Below are 17,818 nucleotides of genomic sequence, written 5' to 3'. Positions count from 1 at the left end.
TGCAAATCTTAAATGCAATGTAACCAAATCTCTCCCTGGAAGTTGAGAGGAGGTTGTAAAAAATTTGCTAAAGAATGCCGTGTCGTTGTGGCCTACTGTTCTTTGATGTTTTTGGAGACAAGATAGATATCTCCCTTGAACACTGTATTTACCCAACTGTTTAACTAGCCGACCTCTAGCCTTTTGTAATGTCCAGCCATGTGTCACTAATGCATCCTCTCTGTGTGCAGTTTTACATATGTGGAAGTAACTTTTTTAAAGTTTACGAGTTCAAATCAGATATTAAAAGCATCTGTACATTAGCGTGGAAGATCTCGTTTTATACATAATCCATCTGAAACTGTATATTCAAATGCTAAGATAGTTGACAAGTGCTAATGATGACTAAACTCACCTCACTACAACAATGTATTTTAGCCTATAACAGTGATTTTTGAGGAGTTTTTGATTTCTAAACTGTATTACATAACACATAACTGAATAATTACTCTATTGAACTGTTACAGGACTTAAGTGCTCATACTTTCTGGTTCTAGTCAGGACCCTAGCAGCAGCGTTCTGAATGTACTGCAGCTGTCTTAAGGCTCTTTTGGTGAGGCCAGTGAGCAGGCCGTTACAGTAGTCTAACCTACTGGAGACAAATGCATGGATAAGTCTCTCTAAGTCTGGCTTTGACAGTATACCTTTGATTTTTGCAATGTTTTTAAGTGGTACACAGCTGCAGATGTTACTGATTTGATGTGGCTGTTAAAGTTCAAGTCCATTATTACCCCTAGATTTCTAGCATGATTTGAATGTTTTAGAGAGAGAGACTGGAGGTGGCTGCTACTTACTATTGCTACTACTACAACTGATGAGCTATTAGGCTACTGATAGGGATGCACCAATCTAGCTTTTTCATCTGCCGATACTTGATATTGAGACTGAAAACTCACATTAAGTAATATGTCAAGGTGTCCTTAAGCACTTCAAATTTAGCCAGTAAAGCCCCAAATTAAATGCACGAGCCACAGGGAGGGATAATGGTAACCCAAAACAACTTCTTCTCAGTTTCCAGGATTCTCTTTTGTTTCTTTCTCTAAATCAATTCATTTGATAAAGTCCCTTTTGCAGGCCCAATTACCGGTGACCATGGAGACAGATCAAACCGGTCTGACCAGGGCACAAAGCCTCTTTCATGGAGGCCAGTGCCCGCTCTGCATTCAAAGGCTGACCATGAGAATATTAGAATGGACAAGGAAGAGGCTATGGGAGAGTGGTCACATTTACATCATAATGTTTCTGAGGAAGTGGCTTGAACTGCACAAAATATTCCAAAAATATTTATATATTTATGTATCGAGGAAAAATTGTTCGAATGGGTTTTTTTGTATCTCTGGACCCAGACCTGAGAGAAGACATATACAGGACCTAGCTATATTTATATTTATACAGAATCTTAAAATTACAAATTCCTTTTTCTTTGTTTTGATTACTAAACCGTTTTGCATTGATCTGGACAGAAGTTTTATTTTAATGTGTATACTGTTATAGACAGACTTTGCGCATTTCCAGAAAACACTTTACAATCAAAAATCACAATATTTAACATTTCATCTTATTTGTTCATACCACCTTAGGGACAGGCAATGAGACACATCTTTTTCCTCATAGTCCTCATGTACTTCATTTATTTCCATGGCATGTCACCTGCATGAGTCTATGGAAATAGAAAATTAAAACCATATTTTAAAACATTCTCCATGGAGATGGGTGAGTTATAGAGAGTGGTATACTGTGGAATATTATTGCCCAAAGTAGCAACTTTTCCATGGAAACAAGCTGAATGACTGAATCTAAATCTCCATCACAGCCCTATACAACAATATATACATACATACACATTTCAAGGACATGCAAAACTGGATACATTGGTGCCACAAATGCTTTTAATAATCTGGTGATAAACATTTATAAATGGTTATCACCAGATTATTGCACCTGATTTTAATGTTTTAAATGGACCTATGCAGTTATTTGTTTTGTTTGTATTGTATTGTAAAAGGGAACCCATGAAAAAGAGAGTCTAATAATCTCATTGGGCTCTCCCTGTATAAATAAAGATAAATGAATAATAAACCATACAACACAGTGAACCAATTCACACCATTCAGTATTGTCCAAAGCTACTAGCATGTTCCTTATTGACGTTGCTGTGTTGTTTCTATGTTGCAGTGTTCCAGCAGCAGGCGGTCCACAGCCCCCACGAGCCGCCGCAGAAGTCCAAACCCAAGGCCGGGCCCATCCCATGTCAGAACTGTGGCAAGCCCTGCAAAGGAGAGGCTCTGCGGGTTCAGAACAAGCACTTCCACATCAAGTGCTTCGTCTGCAAAGGTAACGCGCACCATTACACCATGCATTTCTCACAAGTGTACTCCTAACCACCACTCCGAGGCTATAGGCACTATCTAATCAAGGGCTGCCTGTCCCTGGCAAGTGTCATTAGATTAGATAGAGAGGGCTGTAGTGGAGAGTTCACAACAGATAGCATTAGAGGTGCTGGAATTAAACTGGGATTTCACTAAAGGCCAGACTGGTTAATGAGAATCTAAACAACAAATCTAGAATTAAAGATGTAGCCATATTTTAACTATATTTTTTCCCACTCGCCCCGGTACAGATATATTGTATAAACAGCTCTTGAGGTGAAAATAAGTCTGCTGCGGGTTGTCTGCATTTAATTATAAAGCATTTTATTGTTTGGTAATCAGCAAGTGCACGTTAGCATGCTTGTTGTTGTTAGCTTCCCAAACACCGCACTGGTTTCTGAGAGTGAATAATTAGGATGATCTGAATGGATAAGGTAAGTGAGGAATAACTTTGGATCTTTGCAAACTATTTAAAATGAACTACGGTAGTTCTGTTTTTCATGTGTTTAAGACAGTAAAAATCAGGTATATATTAAAGTTCTGAAAGCATTCCTAGCGTAGTAATTATTCACAATGAGTTTACAGGCGGTTTGCACAACTTTCAGAGGCTAGAGCAGAGATTTGCCATGACGCCACTGCTAACAGCAACTAGCATGCTAACAGTGCACCAGTGTTACTTCCTGGTCTGGCAGATCCTAAAAGTTAGCTAACTAAAATGCGATGATTAATCAAAAGCGTAAAGTACAAGTGCAACTTTTTTTTACTTTGTTTACACTTAACCGAGGCTACATCAGGTGACTTGGCAGCTGTGATTGATTACTGTCCCTCCATTAAGAATTCTGTAATCAAAGTGCCCCCTGTCTCGTGGTAGTGAGTGTATTCCGGGACCCTAGTGTCACATATTTGAAATAGGAGTCCGTTCTATGTTGGTGTTTTGTGACTGGGTGGGTCTTGGGTGGTGGTGGGTGTCACTGCTGTTGTCGGTACACACTCCGGTTGCTAGGATACCGACAGGGTCACACTGGAGTTTGGCCTTTAATCTTCTGTTGACTTCAGATGTGCCGATAGACATTCACGCAGTGCTATTTCTCAGTTGTTTCTGTGACAATGTGTTATGCTAAATGTGGTTAAACATGACATTCTCTGGTACTATTAGTCTAAAATGTGTTTTGTCCTGCATTGTTTTAATCCCTTATAGAGAAATGCATTATGCTGTCGTAGAATAAATTGACATTTAAAGTGTGCATCCACACACACACACAAAATGTATTATAGAAAAATCTTTCAAAAATCTTCAGAAAAGTTCATCAAATGAAAAGTCCGGAAAATACAATGTAAACTTCCAAGCATTGGTAGATGGTGATATTTTTGCAATTTTGTTTGATTTTACAGACCATTCATATCTTGTGAATGTCTTCATAAAGCTTTAGTTTTTTCACAATGGGGAAATTACAGTGTTGCAACGCAAAGTTCAAGAAGAGCAAGAGAATAAGAACTTGCAATCAAAATCAAGATAAATTGTACAATGAAGATTGAAGATGAAGATTTACAATAGACATAAAAAGTAACACAATACTGTGTCAGCAGAGTAAAGCTCCAAAGCTACAAAGTGTTTATACAGTAAGTGGCTATGACTGTGGTTATGTACTCTGCAGCATATGGACAGATTAAATAAATAAAGGGTAGGTAAAGTGCCCTAAGTGAATTGTACCAGTAAAGATTCACATTTTGCTACAGTACTGCAGTATTAAAGTATTACAGTGTTTCTAGTAGATTGCAAAGAATGTGACTGATGCATATGGTGAATAAAAATAGATTCATTTATGTCTTAAAAGTTGCTAGTGTGGTGCCTGTTTTTGTCAGGGTTGCAATGAATTCTACTTTAGTTCTGGAAGAGAATATTGGATGTTTTTTAAAGTAATGTTTTCAATAACTTTCAATGAAAAATATACAGTTTTAATGGAAAATGCTGCTTTTCCTTCTAATAGTTTTACTGTATTCTGGAGCTTTTAGGCAAAAATACAAAGACAATTTGCAGTGATTACATTCTGCCACTAAAACCCCATTAGATGTGAACACTTGGATCTTTCTAGTGCTGATAATGAAGCTTCCTCTTCATTAGAATGCTCTAACTACTTCATTTAGTACCAGGCGATCATGAATTCCTTTAATATATGTAACAGTACAGTAATGTTGATCCGAAGAGGGCTCCACACTCTCAGGCAGAGAACCAAGGCCTGCAATGTGTTTTGTAAATAACTTCGTTCATTAAATGTGTGAATCATTACTGTAGAGTGTTATCTAGTGTGAAAACCAGATGTGGGCCAACACAATGCTAGAAATTGGTGAGAAAATAAAACAAATAACCATTTTAACCACCATAGAATTCTTAGAAGAGACTGGATTGTCATAGCTTCAGTTATTTTAGTGGATAGAGTCATTATATTGTAAGGCATTTGGTACCAGATTTTTACAGTTTTGAAAATGTGAAATGCTAAAAACAGAACTGGTTCATTTTATACAGTTTGGAGCAGTCCAAAGTTATTCTTCACTTTTCTAACAAGTTGTAGCATCCTAATTATTCAAGGTGTTTCAGAACTTTGAGAGGCCAGAGCAGAGTTTTGCAGTCACATTCACGTTATTTCTAACAACAACTAGTATTCTAACAGCACACCTGTGTTACTTCCTGGTTCACGGACGATAAAGATGCTTTATAATTAGATGCAGACAGCACACAGCTGTCCCATTTGACCCTTTTACAATATATCTGTTTACTTTATTACATAAAAGAAAACCAGGTGCAGCCCCTTGACCAATTCGTATTTGATACAGCTATTGCTATTGTAGATTGTTGTCTTATTCTTTTTTTTTTTCAATCCTTAGAGTAATCAATTATTTGCAGAGACTTAGGCTTGGGAGGAAAAAAATTACCATGACCATGAGCAATGTACTTTGACTTAAATGCTGCAATGCTCACAAATACAAAGAACTTGGAGCTCAACAGTGCCAAGTCTAGAAGTCATATGTAACTAACACTGAGACAGGATGAAGACTTGTCTAACAGGAGCTAATGCTACCCTCTTTAGCACTGGATCTGCACTTGAGAATGGCAGTTAGTGTGTCAAAGGGTACCAATGTTGAAACACTAACACTACTGGGTTCTTCAGTTTCAAACTTTCAATAAAATTTGACTTTTTATAAAGTTGACTATATTCACTTGCTCATGCCCTCCACTTGCCCAGGATATTACAAATAGTTCAATTGAACATTGTGCATCTAACTTGCAGCCATTTTGTAGCAAACCTTTCATGGTGACAACTGTATTGTAACTATTGAGTTTCTTGCAAATTATATGGGAATTTTCATTCTATAAAGCTTATAATTGTGAATAAGCTAGTGTTGTTGTGGGTTATCAGTTATCCTCCTCCTTTCCTCAGATAAATGAACATTGCATAATGCACAATATTTGTCTCAGAAGCCAGAGCAAAGATTTGCCATCACAATAAAGCTAAACAACTAGCATGCTAATCTGCACTTCTCTGTATTATTGGACTATAAAATGTTTCATAATATATTATGACCTCAATCTTATACAATCTATCTGGAACAAATTTTACTCAAATACATGAGAAGTGGCTCAGTGGCAGTCTATTAAACATAGGACTGCACTACAGAATCAAACTAAAATCACAATTTGGCTTGGCTCAAGTATCCAATAGCAAAGACTAACATTATTGTAGTAGTAGGTTGTGAGTAAAACAATATCCTCCTCAGTTTTTAATGAAAAAATCTTGTACCTGTTTAGACATCTAAAAACATGTTGTGAAGCTTGGGAGTCTTGTTTTAGTTTTTCAGTTCATAGTTCAGTCTTTTCTTGTAAACAATGTGCACTCTGATCAGAATCCTTCTTATATATCACACATCGAATCCTTGTAATACGCAATACTTTTCCCCAAAATCGTGCAGCTGTAATTGAACAAACATTTTATAGAATTTGTCTGATCTTGGCTAGTGAGAATGTACAGTTGAGTGTGAACCCAAAATGCAGTTTTAGTTTACATTGTGGAGTTTGCAGGTGAATGGGCCTTCATGAAAAAAATATGTTTTGGTCTGCTCAGAACATGTTGTGAAAATTGGGCTGTGACAGCTTCCAGTGGGAAAGAGTCATATGAGAAAAAATGTGGTTACACCCATTGTGGACAGTACATGGCAGACTGTTGACGTACAGTATTACGGCATAGGCCTAGCTTTTGTCACACACTAATATAAACCAGAAGCTTAGTAGAAGAAATACTTACTCAGTTGAAATGCTTGCTGTAGATTCCAAGCAAAACCTAATGCCATGTGAACATCAAATGTGTATACAATACACTCATGAATACATCGAAGATTACTCAGGATATGTAGAACTGAATCTACTTATTGTAAAAATTATCCGAGCCATGGTTTATGTGTATAAAAATGCCAAGACCACTCCACCTGTTGCAATGAGGAGTGAAGCAGTTTAAATTAGGCTAAAAACAGGTAGTATCAACTTTAGCTACTTAAGGATAGCAATGTGAACACAAAAAAAATATGTGAATGATTTTGGTGAATTAGTATGAACTTCAAAAACACAACTGAGCACTTCTTGAATTACCACCCGATGACATCATACTGTGGAGGCAAGCTTTTTCAACACTCAAGAGAAAAAAAACCCCTAAAAATAGCCTAAAGATCAAAAGTAAAACAATTCCGATTTTGACACCACGATGATAATAGTACTTTCTTTTATATTACCATGTGGTATTATATCTGTGCATTTCCACAGTTGTTCAGGTAGGTTCGATAGTGGTCCAGGGGCACACGCTAGTCTATGTGGACTTACGCTTGTTCTGATACAGTGCAAGATCATTCTAACGCAATTCAGGAAAGGTTCATTTCTGTCCTGTGAATGTGATTTTTTTGTATTGATACCTGCTCAAATTAGTATCTAGTTTTGATGTTAGTTTTAGTATCAATTATTGTCATCCTGAATACTTTTGAAAACCCTAGATTCTGAAATGCTGCACTAATTACACATAAACATTAATTAATAATTTGATTGTTAATTAACTTGATTATGTTTGCTAGCTTTTCATTGCTTAGACTTGAGCGGTAAACACAGTTTTCATTACATAGGCACACTTCATTGTTTACTGTAGCACTACTGAGTCCCAAACATTTACATTGTGCAGTGTGGACATTGTGTGAGCTGTTTCCTTTGTGCTTTGAGACAGATTTATGAATTGCATTGTTTTGGAAGTCCCCCTCCTCCTTCTCCTCCTAACTGTGTTTTTTTCCTGGAACTCCGTGTGGCAGGGGTCTGGTATGTCAGGGGGGGCTGCAGGGTATGTAGCAGGGCCCTGTCATGTTCTCAGTGGGGTGTTGGTCTCAGGATCTCTCCGTTCTTGGACGAAAGCAGATCCTGACCTCAGCAGACTGTGAGAGGATTCCGCTACGACTTAGTGCAAGGTCTGGTAGACATGTGTGATTTATGGCATGCACAGATCCAATGCTTTGAGGTGGCAAGAATTGCAAACATGATGTATTTGGTGTACTACTCTGACAGAATAAATACGTTTTCTGGTTTGTATTTTGTGTGTTTCGCCAGGTCTGTAAGTAATTTTTCTCTATGGAGATGTTATTCATGGGTTGCAGAGGGATGAAAATCAAAGCACTGTTACATACAATTCAAAGTAAGATGTATCTTTTGAATGGTCAAAGGTCCTGAAATGCCAACCATAAAAAAAAGGAAAATCATGAATTGCTTTGCTTGAAAAGCCCCACAGTAAAGCAGTTAACTAATTTGCGTTTATTCAGTGCTCAAAGACCCTGAGTGGGTTGCCTCTGCACAGATCTGACCTGTAACTTGGCCTGGTGGAAGCAACTGCTTGTCTCCATGCGAATCAACAAGTTTAATTCTATACTGTGTACTATTCTTGGCAAAGCAATAACATCTCTGTGGAGACAAGCGGGTGGTGGACCCTCCACTAGGAACGTTACATAATGCATCTTTCAATGACTATGATTTGAAATATTCACTGGCAGTTGGATTTTGTAGTTTGAAAATCAATCTTGTTATTTTAAATATGATACAATTTCATTCACACAATGTCAGACATGTACTACTAGTTACTATATAATTTGTTTTAATTTGACGGCTGGACTCAAACTAAATTACGAGTTTGAAATGTTAAAGATTTGGATTGAGCAGTTAACATTTTTATTTCAAATTAGATTCCTTACTTTGCCAATAATTAGAGTACAATTAAAACAAAGAATAGAAAGCCTTTGTGGCACATTTCTTTTAATTCCAAATACTTTCAGTTCATCCTACTTTTTGCACTCCTGTATTACATGTGATGTGAAAGTGCAAGCCCAATACTCAGAGCCAAAGATTGCATCACGCTAACTCAACGCTAACCTAATATTTACCCAAATCCCAAAAACACTTCTTCAATTAGCTGCACTTTTCAGACAATCTTAACCCCCAATTAGTTCCCATAATACCTAAAATGTGCTCTTTGCAAACAATAGATCCTGTGTTTGCATATTGGCTGCTGCTAAAAGACAATACACAGACTTCCTGGTTGTTGTCTGTTAGTAATTTAGTAAATCCCGGAGGAGGACTGGTACTTTGAAGGTCATGTGGCGTCTTCTGACCAATCAAATCCACTCATTTGGCCATCCTGAGTTGTTGTAAAACATGAGTTCCTGTCAAGGTCGTGTATTCAGAACACAAAACACGCACAAAACACACACTGCACATATATTTTTAACCCCCACACAGCTACTGCAGTCAAGGGCACTGCATACATCTATAATTTATATGGCACTACATTCTGACAGTAAATAAGATCTCTGGGGATGCTCTATGAAATCTTGATTTTCACTATGAATGCGGTCAAACTCAGGATAACTGGGCTCGGTGGTTGTAACATGTTTAAGTGAGTTAGATAAGGCCTAATGACATTTAGCGTCACATGCTAATTCAATTTGCTTGGAGGGTGCTGCAGTTGCCGGACTGTGAGAAGTGAAGGACTAAAGAAGACTAAAGAAAACTGAATGGTGGTTATGGCTTGACTTAGCCATTGCATTTAAAATCATGATTTACTTCGTTGTTTCAGTATTAATAATAAAAGTAATAATAACGACATACGAGAATAGGCTCACATCTAGCCAAATTTGGTAGCTGAGATAAGTTAAATTCCATATTGTTGAACATTCTAGACAAAGGGATGACATTTCTGTGGAGACAAGCATTTGGGGGAACCCTTCACCTGGAAAGTTAGATAGTGATCCTTTAATGATAGATGAACCTTCCTTTCATACACATTTTAACAAATCATATTTTGATGGTTACAGCCACCACAGCTGTCATAAGTGAATTTAAAATGAACACCTATTACTTTAAAGGGCCCATATTATGCTATTTTCTGATCTATGTCATAATGTTGTTTCCACATCAAAAACATACCTAGAAAGCACTCTATTCCACCTTGTGATCTTATTTGGCAATACAGGTGTTTTTAAACTCCATACAACTTGACTAGAATCATTTGGATCATTTCAGCTCTGGAATTGACAATCTCTACTGAACAAACTTGAAAACTACCACTGCAAGACATCACAAAGTGGAATAGAGCATTTTGACCTTTAGAGATATGGGCAGACTATTAATGTAGGGTTACTCAAACTTGTGTGAATGAAACAAAACACAACTCCATTTTTGTTTTTGATGAGGTAACAACACTATAAAAATGCTTAAAGCTTACAAGAGTCAATTTTGCTTAATATAAGACCTTTAATTGAAAAGACATGAACACAACAGAAAATTGGGCAATCTGCTCATTGTGTTGTTTTTCATTTGGTTATTATTTTGCTAATGAAATAAATGCTTGGACACTGTTATTGCTACAACTTTTTATATTCATGGCAACTGTTCTCAAATTTACATTGGATATTTCACATGATATTTTTGGATTCACACAAGAACAAATAGGTTATAAACAATATCTAAGTAGTTTCCTATAGCACACACATACAATTTCTAAGGCTCTAGTCTATAGTGGAAATGATCCAAGACATCACCTCTTTGCTATGACAACAATTGAATTCTTGTAAACAAACATCTATTCATTTCACACTCCCTTCTCCAGAGGTCAAAAGGTCATGAGTTAAGTTCTTATCATGTCAGTGTTATCTACCATGTTACACTGAACAGACTATTCCCAGGACAAATTGTCTAATTACTGGTGTTATGACGTCAACAGTGGTGAATGTGCACACCCGTTGTTGGTTGCCATGGAAGCAGAGCTGTTTTAAATGATCAAATCCCATCTGGTCATTGATTTTAGCAAGAGCTCAGACAATTACCTCAGAACACAATAGGTATGTCATTCCTAGATCACAGACTTGGCAAATGAGTGTAATAATAATTGATTATGTTTCAATGCATTTTCCCCATCAACCCCCTCCACCAGCGTACGCCCACTGCCCTCTACTTACTTTATTCTCCAATTAGATTTTCTTAATCTGTGATATGCATACGATTTGCAAATTATGACATAATGATCCACGGGTGACATAAATTATAACTATATTGCAGACACAAGCACAGTAGGTCTTCTCTTGGAGTAAAAAGTATTTTGCCCTGGTACAGATATACTGTAAAAGCTGCTCTTAAGGTCGAAATGAGACAGCTGTTTTTATAATCCGAGAAATTGGAAGTGCACTGTTAGCTTGCTAGTTGTTGCTAGCATTACAGCATCACTCTGGACTCTGAAACTGAAAGTGAAAAATGCTTATAAACTAATAGTGGTGAACAATTAGAATGCTCGGAATGTGTAAGGTAAGTGAGGAATAAGTTTGAACCACTGCAAAGTTATTATTATTTATGTTTTTCATGTTTTTAAGACAGTAAAAATCAGGTGCAGCGCCTTAAAAAGCCTGATAGTCAGTGCATACTATATTAGCCCTTTACTTTTGCCCATGTATTTTGATTTCCATTGTTAACCATCATCTGTCCAGTAGCAGCTGCTGGAAACTATGTCACTGTGTTCCAAAGTAAACATTCTGCTCGTATTGTGGTGGTTATTTTACAGGCACAGGCTAACCTCTGGGATGCTTTGATACTGACTAAATGTTGTATAAGGGTTGAACATCGGCCAGTGTTGGGGAAGTTGGCTTGTTATGTAATCAGTGGGAAAAGGTGAAGGAATGTTTTCCTTTATTTCCCATATATGCATAAAAGCACATATATTCCATGTAACTGCATTCTCTTAAGAACACTTTGCACATTAGAAATATATTGCAAATGTACTGCTTAAAGGTGCTCTGTGTAACTTTTCTAGCTTTTCTGGCAGTGAAGCAGTGAGTTATTATTGCTTGAGCTAAAATATGTTCCACAGTATGGTATCAGTTAGATATTTATTAATTGCAAATGGGATAAAAAAAAGGAAAAAAAAGAAAAACCCCTTAAAAATATGTATTCGTACTGTGAGAGGTCTTACCTCTTCACAGATCTGACCTGTAGCTTGGCCTGGTTGTGTCAGCTGCTTTTTACAATAATGATGGATCAGTTTCAAGGTCAGATTAACGTCAAAGCATGGAAAACTTTGCATACAACGTAATAACATCTCCATGGAGACCAGCAGGTGGTGGACCCTACACCAGAAAAGTTAAAGCCCGTATAATACGACCACAAAGCAGATATGCAAAGACTACCACACTGTTCTGGAACCTCATAATGCAAACCAGCAGACACTATATTTATGCTCAGACAGGTGTGTGCAGTGTTTTGGCTATTCTTCAAACCATTTGTTTTAGGGCATCATTTCACTTGTCGTCACTAGATCCATTATTCATAAAACAGACTCTGTACTAGCTATCTTGAAAGGCGTTTCTACAGTTGAATTGGCTTGACTTGCTTGCAATTCTCGTGCGATCCAGAAAGTGCTTGGTCCATTTGTGTTTGGCAACGCAGGGTGGGCTTTTGGCTTTGTAAACATGTGCTTGTCCAAGTTAGAATATGTAACCAATTACTTATATTATTTAATTTGATTAATTTTTTTTTAAATTATTCTTTTCTTTTATTATTTATTTATTAGTTTATTTGAAAGGGCACAATGCATATTAATAAACATTTCTGTCTGTTAAACATATACGTAACATATACAAAAACTGTGGTAATACTAATGGTATTTAGTATTAGCAAAACTAGCTTGCAACTTTATTAGCTATGTTCCTCTTTCTCTTGACATGTACTTATGTAAGTGTCTTGCTTCTGGATTCATCATTCTATCCTTTGATTTTTGTGCTTTTTTAAAATACAAGTTTGTGCTACTTTACTGGTAAAAAGAGACATGCACATCCGATAAAAGGTTGCAACAGCTTTCTGGGTTCAAAGACAAAAATTGTAGAAAAGAAACAAGAGATCTTCAAGTCCTTCTTCCTGTCTGAACAATGCCTTGACCCTGAAATGTCACATTGTGGTGGTATTAAAATAATAAAAATTGGGAGCTCCAAAGAACTGCAGTACGGATCTCTTGTTTCTTTTATGGAAATCATACTTTCTCAACACATTTACATAATTTTTTAGCGCCCTCTATATTCCAATTGCTCATAGTCCAAGGGCGCGACATAACAAACACGTCTCATCTATCTCTCCTGTCACAGCGTTCCAAAAAGAAAAAGAATTGGAGGAAGAAAAGGAAGGCTTTGTTTTTGCTAAAGGACTGGAAAAATAGAGTGAAGTTTCCCTCAAGGGCGCAGCCGTATGATGTCACTGGGTTACTATGGTTACGATGTAATCAGTGATTGTTGATGGGAGGGGGCTTTTCTGTGATTGGGGTTTGGTGCCAGCCATTGTTAAAAGTGGAACAAACAGAAAGTGTATGTTTGCTACATGCTATAAATGCTACTGCAATGTGATTAGCTGTTGGCCCACAAGTTACACTGTGTAACTTTTCTGATGTCCACAGGATATGCCACCTGTTAGTTCCCATGGAGATGTGATTACTTTGCCTGTATGTTGCACAATATGGTGTTGAACTTCAGAGACAAGCAGGTCAGATCTGTAGAGAGGTGAACCTGGTCACAGATTCTTCAAGGTAGTGTATTTTGAAGCAATAAAAACACCTGCAATTAATTATGCAAGATAGAGATGTCTAAAAGAATATTGTGGAACATTCCAGGCAAAGCAATAACATCTCCATGGAGACAAGCATATGGCAGACCCTCCACATGAAAAATTACATAGTGCACCTTTAAGTACAGGACTATCTATAATAGGAAGTGCATCTAGCATTAAAATGACAAACCAAAAACAGATGAAAAGAATAATTTGGCCAATATTTATTTACCTTTTTTTATCAGTGAATAAAGTAAAAATTCTGTATCTTTCTCTTCTCCTCTAGTATGCGGCTGTGAGTTGGCCCAGGGTGGCTTCTTCGTACGACAGGGGGAATACATCTGCACTCTGGACTACCAGCGTATGTACGGCACCCGATGCTTCAGCTGTCAGGACTTCATCGAGGGAGAAGTGGTGTCTGCATTGGGCAAGACCTACCACCCACGCTGCTTTGTGTGTGCCTCATGCAAGTACGTAGCACAACTGTGTCACTCAATTTTAGATTCAAGGTGTCAAATTGCATGTTTTATTTAGATTAGGCCCTTTAGTGGTTGTAACAGTAGAAGTAGTGTTCTGAAAAATATGCTGATGATTGGAGTGCTGTAAAATAGCACCTAAAAATATGGCACCTTTTGAATTTGGTCAAACGTAAAGTGGAAAGTATTTGTAGTATTGAGGCTAGTGGCAATATGAGAAAAAATATGATTATATTATGTAGGGTAAGGTAGTTTACGGTACACTTTATTGTCCCCATAGGGAAATTTGTCCTGTGCATTTGACCCATTCTTCAATGCGCCACGGGCAACCTGGCAGTGGGCAACATGGCAACGCAGCGTTGCGCCCTAGGACCCATCTCCAGGAGACCATCTTGGTCAGGATTACCTTAGGTGAAAAATTTTAGTTATGGTGCATGTTTTGGACTGGGAGGGCTAACTGGAGTTCCCAGGGGAAATCCACCCAGACACAGGGAGAACCAGGCAAACTCTACACAGAAAAGCCCAGGCGATCTTGGATTCGAACCTGGAGCCCTCTTGCTTCTTACTGAGACAAGAGTACTAACCACTCAGCCACCATCTACATGATTGGAACTTAGTAGTGTGAACTAACTCTAATCACCTTGATAAAATGAGTTTTTTAAAAACTGCTGTGTTCCCATGACAGTGATATTTAGCCTGGAATCATTGGTGTAATGTGCTTCAGACTCTGCTCTATCCTCTGGAGTGAGCTTATATTCTGTAGGACAGGTCTGATTCATTCCTCAGTTTACACTGCTGTGCCAGCGGTGACACATGTCTTAATGCTTTCATTCAGGTGCTTCTTTTGCTTTAGAATTTTAAACACATTTACTGCAGCAGCAGTAAAAGTTCTTAATGTCATTATAATGCTAAACAGTTTGAGGCTGTCAGACTACTTCTTTTGTTCTTCTCCAGGAAATATCCTTGCTGTTTTTTAAGTTTATCTACATTCAGTTTCTATTATAATTTCAGCATTCACATTGGCTTTACTAAAAAACTAAATTTGGTAGACCAGCAATTGTTTTAGCCTTATTTAAATGGCAGGATTGTATAATGTTATATGATATATCGTAACTAGCATACATTTACAGGACATCATTGCAACATCTTGATTAAAATACTTGCAACTACAGAGAGTATTTCTGATTTGTGTTTTTATCTTCTGTGAACCAAGAAGTAATGCTGGTGCACTGTTGGCATGCTAGTTGTTGTTAACATTACTTTGATGGCAAAACTTATCAAGGGTAAAAAATTGAGATGAAAGAAATATGTTAGGAAAGAAAGGAATAACATTGAACAGTGGAGAAAAGTTTCAAATTAACTAGCTTTGTTTTCACATATTCTGGTAGAAAAAATCTTATCACTTTTAAGTTATAGTGATATTTTGTAAAATGAATATTCTCTGTTACAACTAAAATTAAGCAAATTTGACCAATCACCTCCCAACCCTATCTATCGTCACTCTCCATAACAGTTAATTTCAGAACACACTTGCCATGGCTAACCACAATCACCTGTCCCAACCATACCCCGCCACCCCACATCACAGACACTATCCCGGGCCCTCTTAGCTAGCTTAGCCTGTCTCATAGAGGAATGTTAAGTGAGGATCTCTTAGCCCACTCCCATAGCTCACAGTGTTATCGACTATCTGCAGTGTCTGATCTCTGTACCCTGCCCACAGTGTTCCACTGTGTAATGCAATACCCACAAACACAAATGTTGCTTTTACAATTATACAACAAGACCCTTTTGTTGAGAGTGTGAAAATCGGACTAAAAAAGGTTGAAGAAGAGGGCAAATGTTTAATATTTTGTGTCAAATCTGGCCACGGTTTTGTATGAATGATCAATACTTCAGGACTTTGGTTGTGTGGGCTTCTGCTGCAGGCCATAAATCCTCTGCTTATACAATAGAAGTATTCAGACCATTCGTAGAAGATATATCAGAAGGAATTACAGTTGCATATCCGATAAATGAATCTCATTTTTGTTTTTCTTTCAATTTTTGGTTTATAATCCATTCATAAACAGATTAGATTTTTTATATGCAAATGTCACTTGTTTACTTGGCTTTGAATGGTGAGAACAGATAGCAGAGAGCAGTGTCACAAGGAGGACATGCAGACTCCATTAAGAGAGATTACAGACAGCATGCTGGGGATCAGACCTACAATCTGTTTTTGCTTATCAGTGGATATTTTGTAGACACAAAAAGGGCAGTTTATTCCACACATTAATCCCGACAACACCTGAAGCTGTGCGCTCTCATGCATTTTTTGTAACTGGGCGTTCTTCTCGTGGCCACAAAGAGTACGCACCTGCTTAGGAAAATTTCATTACATTTTTATAATAACTGTTGTATTTGGAAGACAAAAGTGCAATGCATTTTAAAATAATACTTTCAATTTGACCATTTTCTCTTTAATTTTGGCCACATAACTTTACCGTTTATGCATACCTTTCCTTCGCAAAATCTGTGTGTGTGTGTTTGTGTGTGTGAACAATAAAAAAAAAAAAAAAAAAATCACATCAGCAGTAACTGTTTATGTGACATTTCAATACTGAGATAACTCTAGAAATCAGGCAATGATAAGATTTTTGGTGTGCATGTAAACACCAATTTGTAATAATACCAATGTCCCTTTCTGAATTACACCATTATATACCTGTATGTTCTAACCTTTATGCATAATATTCATAATTTCAGATTTGGAACTGGACCCTGTACTTCTGAATATTAATAACACCCCTATTTTCAGTCTAAGTAGAGGAAGTAACTATCTTAAGCTTTTGCTGTTTGGATTTAAACAGTTGACATCCTTGCTGTATACAACTTGGGAACACTTTTGGCAGTCTGAAACCCTCCCTGTGCATGTGGCTCTGTTTATCAGTGAGCAGAGGGTGGTGACTCAGGGTGGCAGCAGCAGCACGTGTCTGCCACCCCCCCCTCCTCTCTCTCATCAGAGCCGAAGTCCTGTCATCCCCCTGCTGTGGATCTTGACAGCTGAGGGAGGGGGCACAGGCATAAACAGCTAAAAGATAGTCACGACACCACAGTGCTTTGAATAAAAAAAAGATTTTAGTTTAATTGGCAAAGATTTTAGTTTAATTCTATAATTGTATTAGTCTTTCTACAAATAAAATATTTGTCAATAACAAACTACATGCACTTGTCTGGCAGGTGCTACCTTAGTATCACCATTATATTCTGTTCACTAGTCTTCAACCAAAAAAGGTGGCTTGCCCTCTCCAGGCTGGTGGACAGTCCCTCCTTCAAGTGGAGGAATTCAAGTATCTTGGGGTCTTGTTTGAAGAACGAAGGATGGAGCGTTAGATTGACAGGCGGATCGGCAGAGCATCTGCAGTGATGTGGTCGCTGTAACTGACTGCTGAAAGCTCTCGATTTACTGGTCAGTCTACGTTCCTACCCTCACCTATGGCCATGACCTCTGGGTAATGACCAAAAGGACAAGTGGTCGAAAGAGGTTTCCTCTGCAGTGTCTGGGTGCTCCCTTAGAGAGAGGGTGATGAGCTTAGTCACACAGGAGCTCGGATTAGAGCTTCTTCATTCATGTTGAGAGATAACACCTAAGATAACTCAGGCATCTATTCTGTATGCAACCTGGGTGCCTCTCAGGCATGTCCCACCGGGATGAGGTCCTGGGGAAGACCCAGGATACAATGGAGGAGGTATGTCTCTCGAATGGCATAGGAACACCTTGGGATCCCTCTGGCAAAACT

The 17,818-nt window shown here is 37.8% G+C and overlaps 1 protein-coding gene across 11 annotated transcripts in view; it reads left to right on the top strand.

Moving 5' to 3' along the window:
- Positions 1–17,818, top strand: part of ablim2 (actin binding LIM protein family, member 2) — a 72,928-nt gene that overhangs the window by 31,081 nt on the left and 24,029 nt on the right. For all 11 annotated transcript variants that reach the window (XM_055229170.1, XM_055229175.1, XM_055229177.1 and 8 more), the window contains exons 2-3: positions 2,215–2,373; positions 13,847–14,030. In XM_055229170.1, coding sequence (XP_055085145.1) covers positions 2,215–2,373; positions 13,847–14,030 — 343 coding nt within the window. The remainder of the gene's footprint in view (positions 1–2,214; positions 2,374–13,846; positions 14,031–17,818) is intronic.

Source organism: Periophthalmus magnuspinnatus, chromosome 18 (genome assembly GCF_009829125.3).
Source record: "Periophthalmus magnuspinnatus isolate fPerMag1 chromosome 18, fPerMag1.2.pri, whole genome shotgun sequence".
NCBI lineage: Eukaryota > Metazoa > Chordata > Actinopteri > Gobiiformes > Gobiidae > Periophthalmus > Periophthalmus magnuspinnatus.
This window is presented reverse-complemented; position numbering and strand designations above follow the sequence as displayed.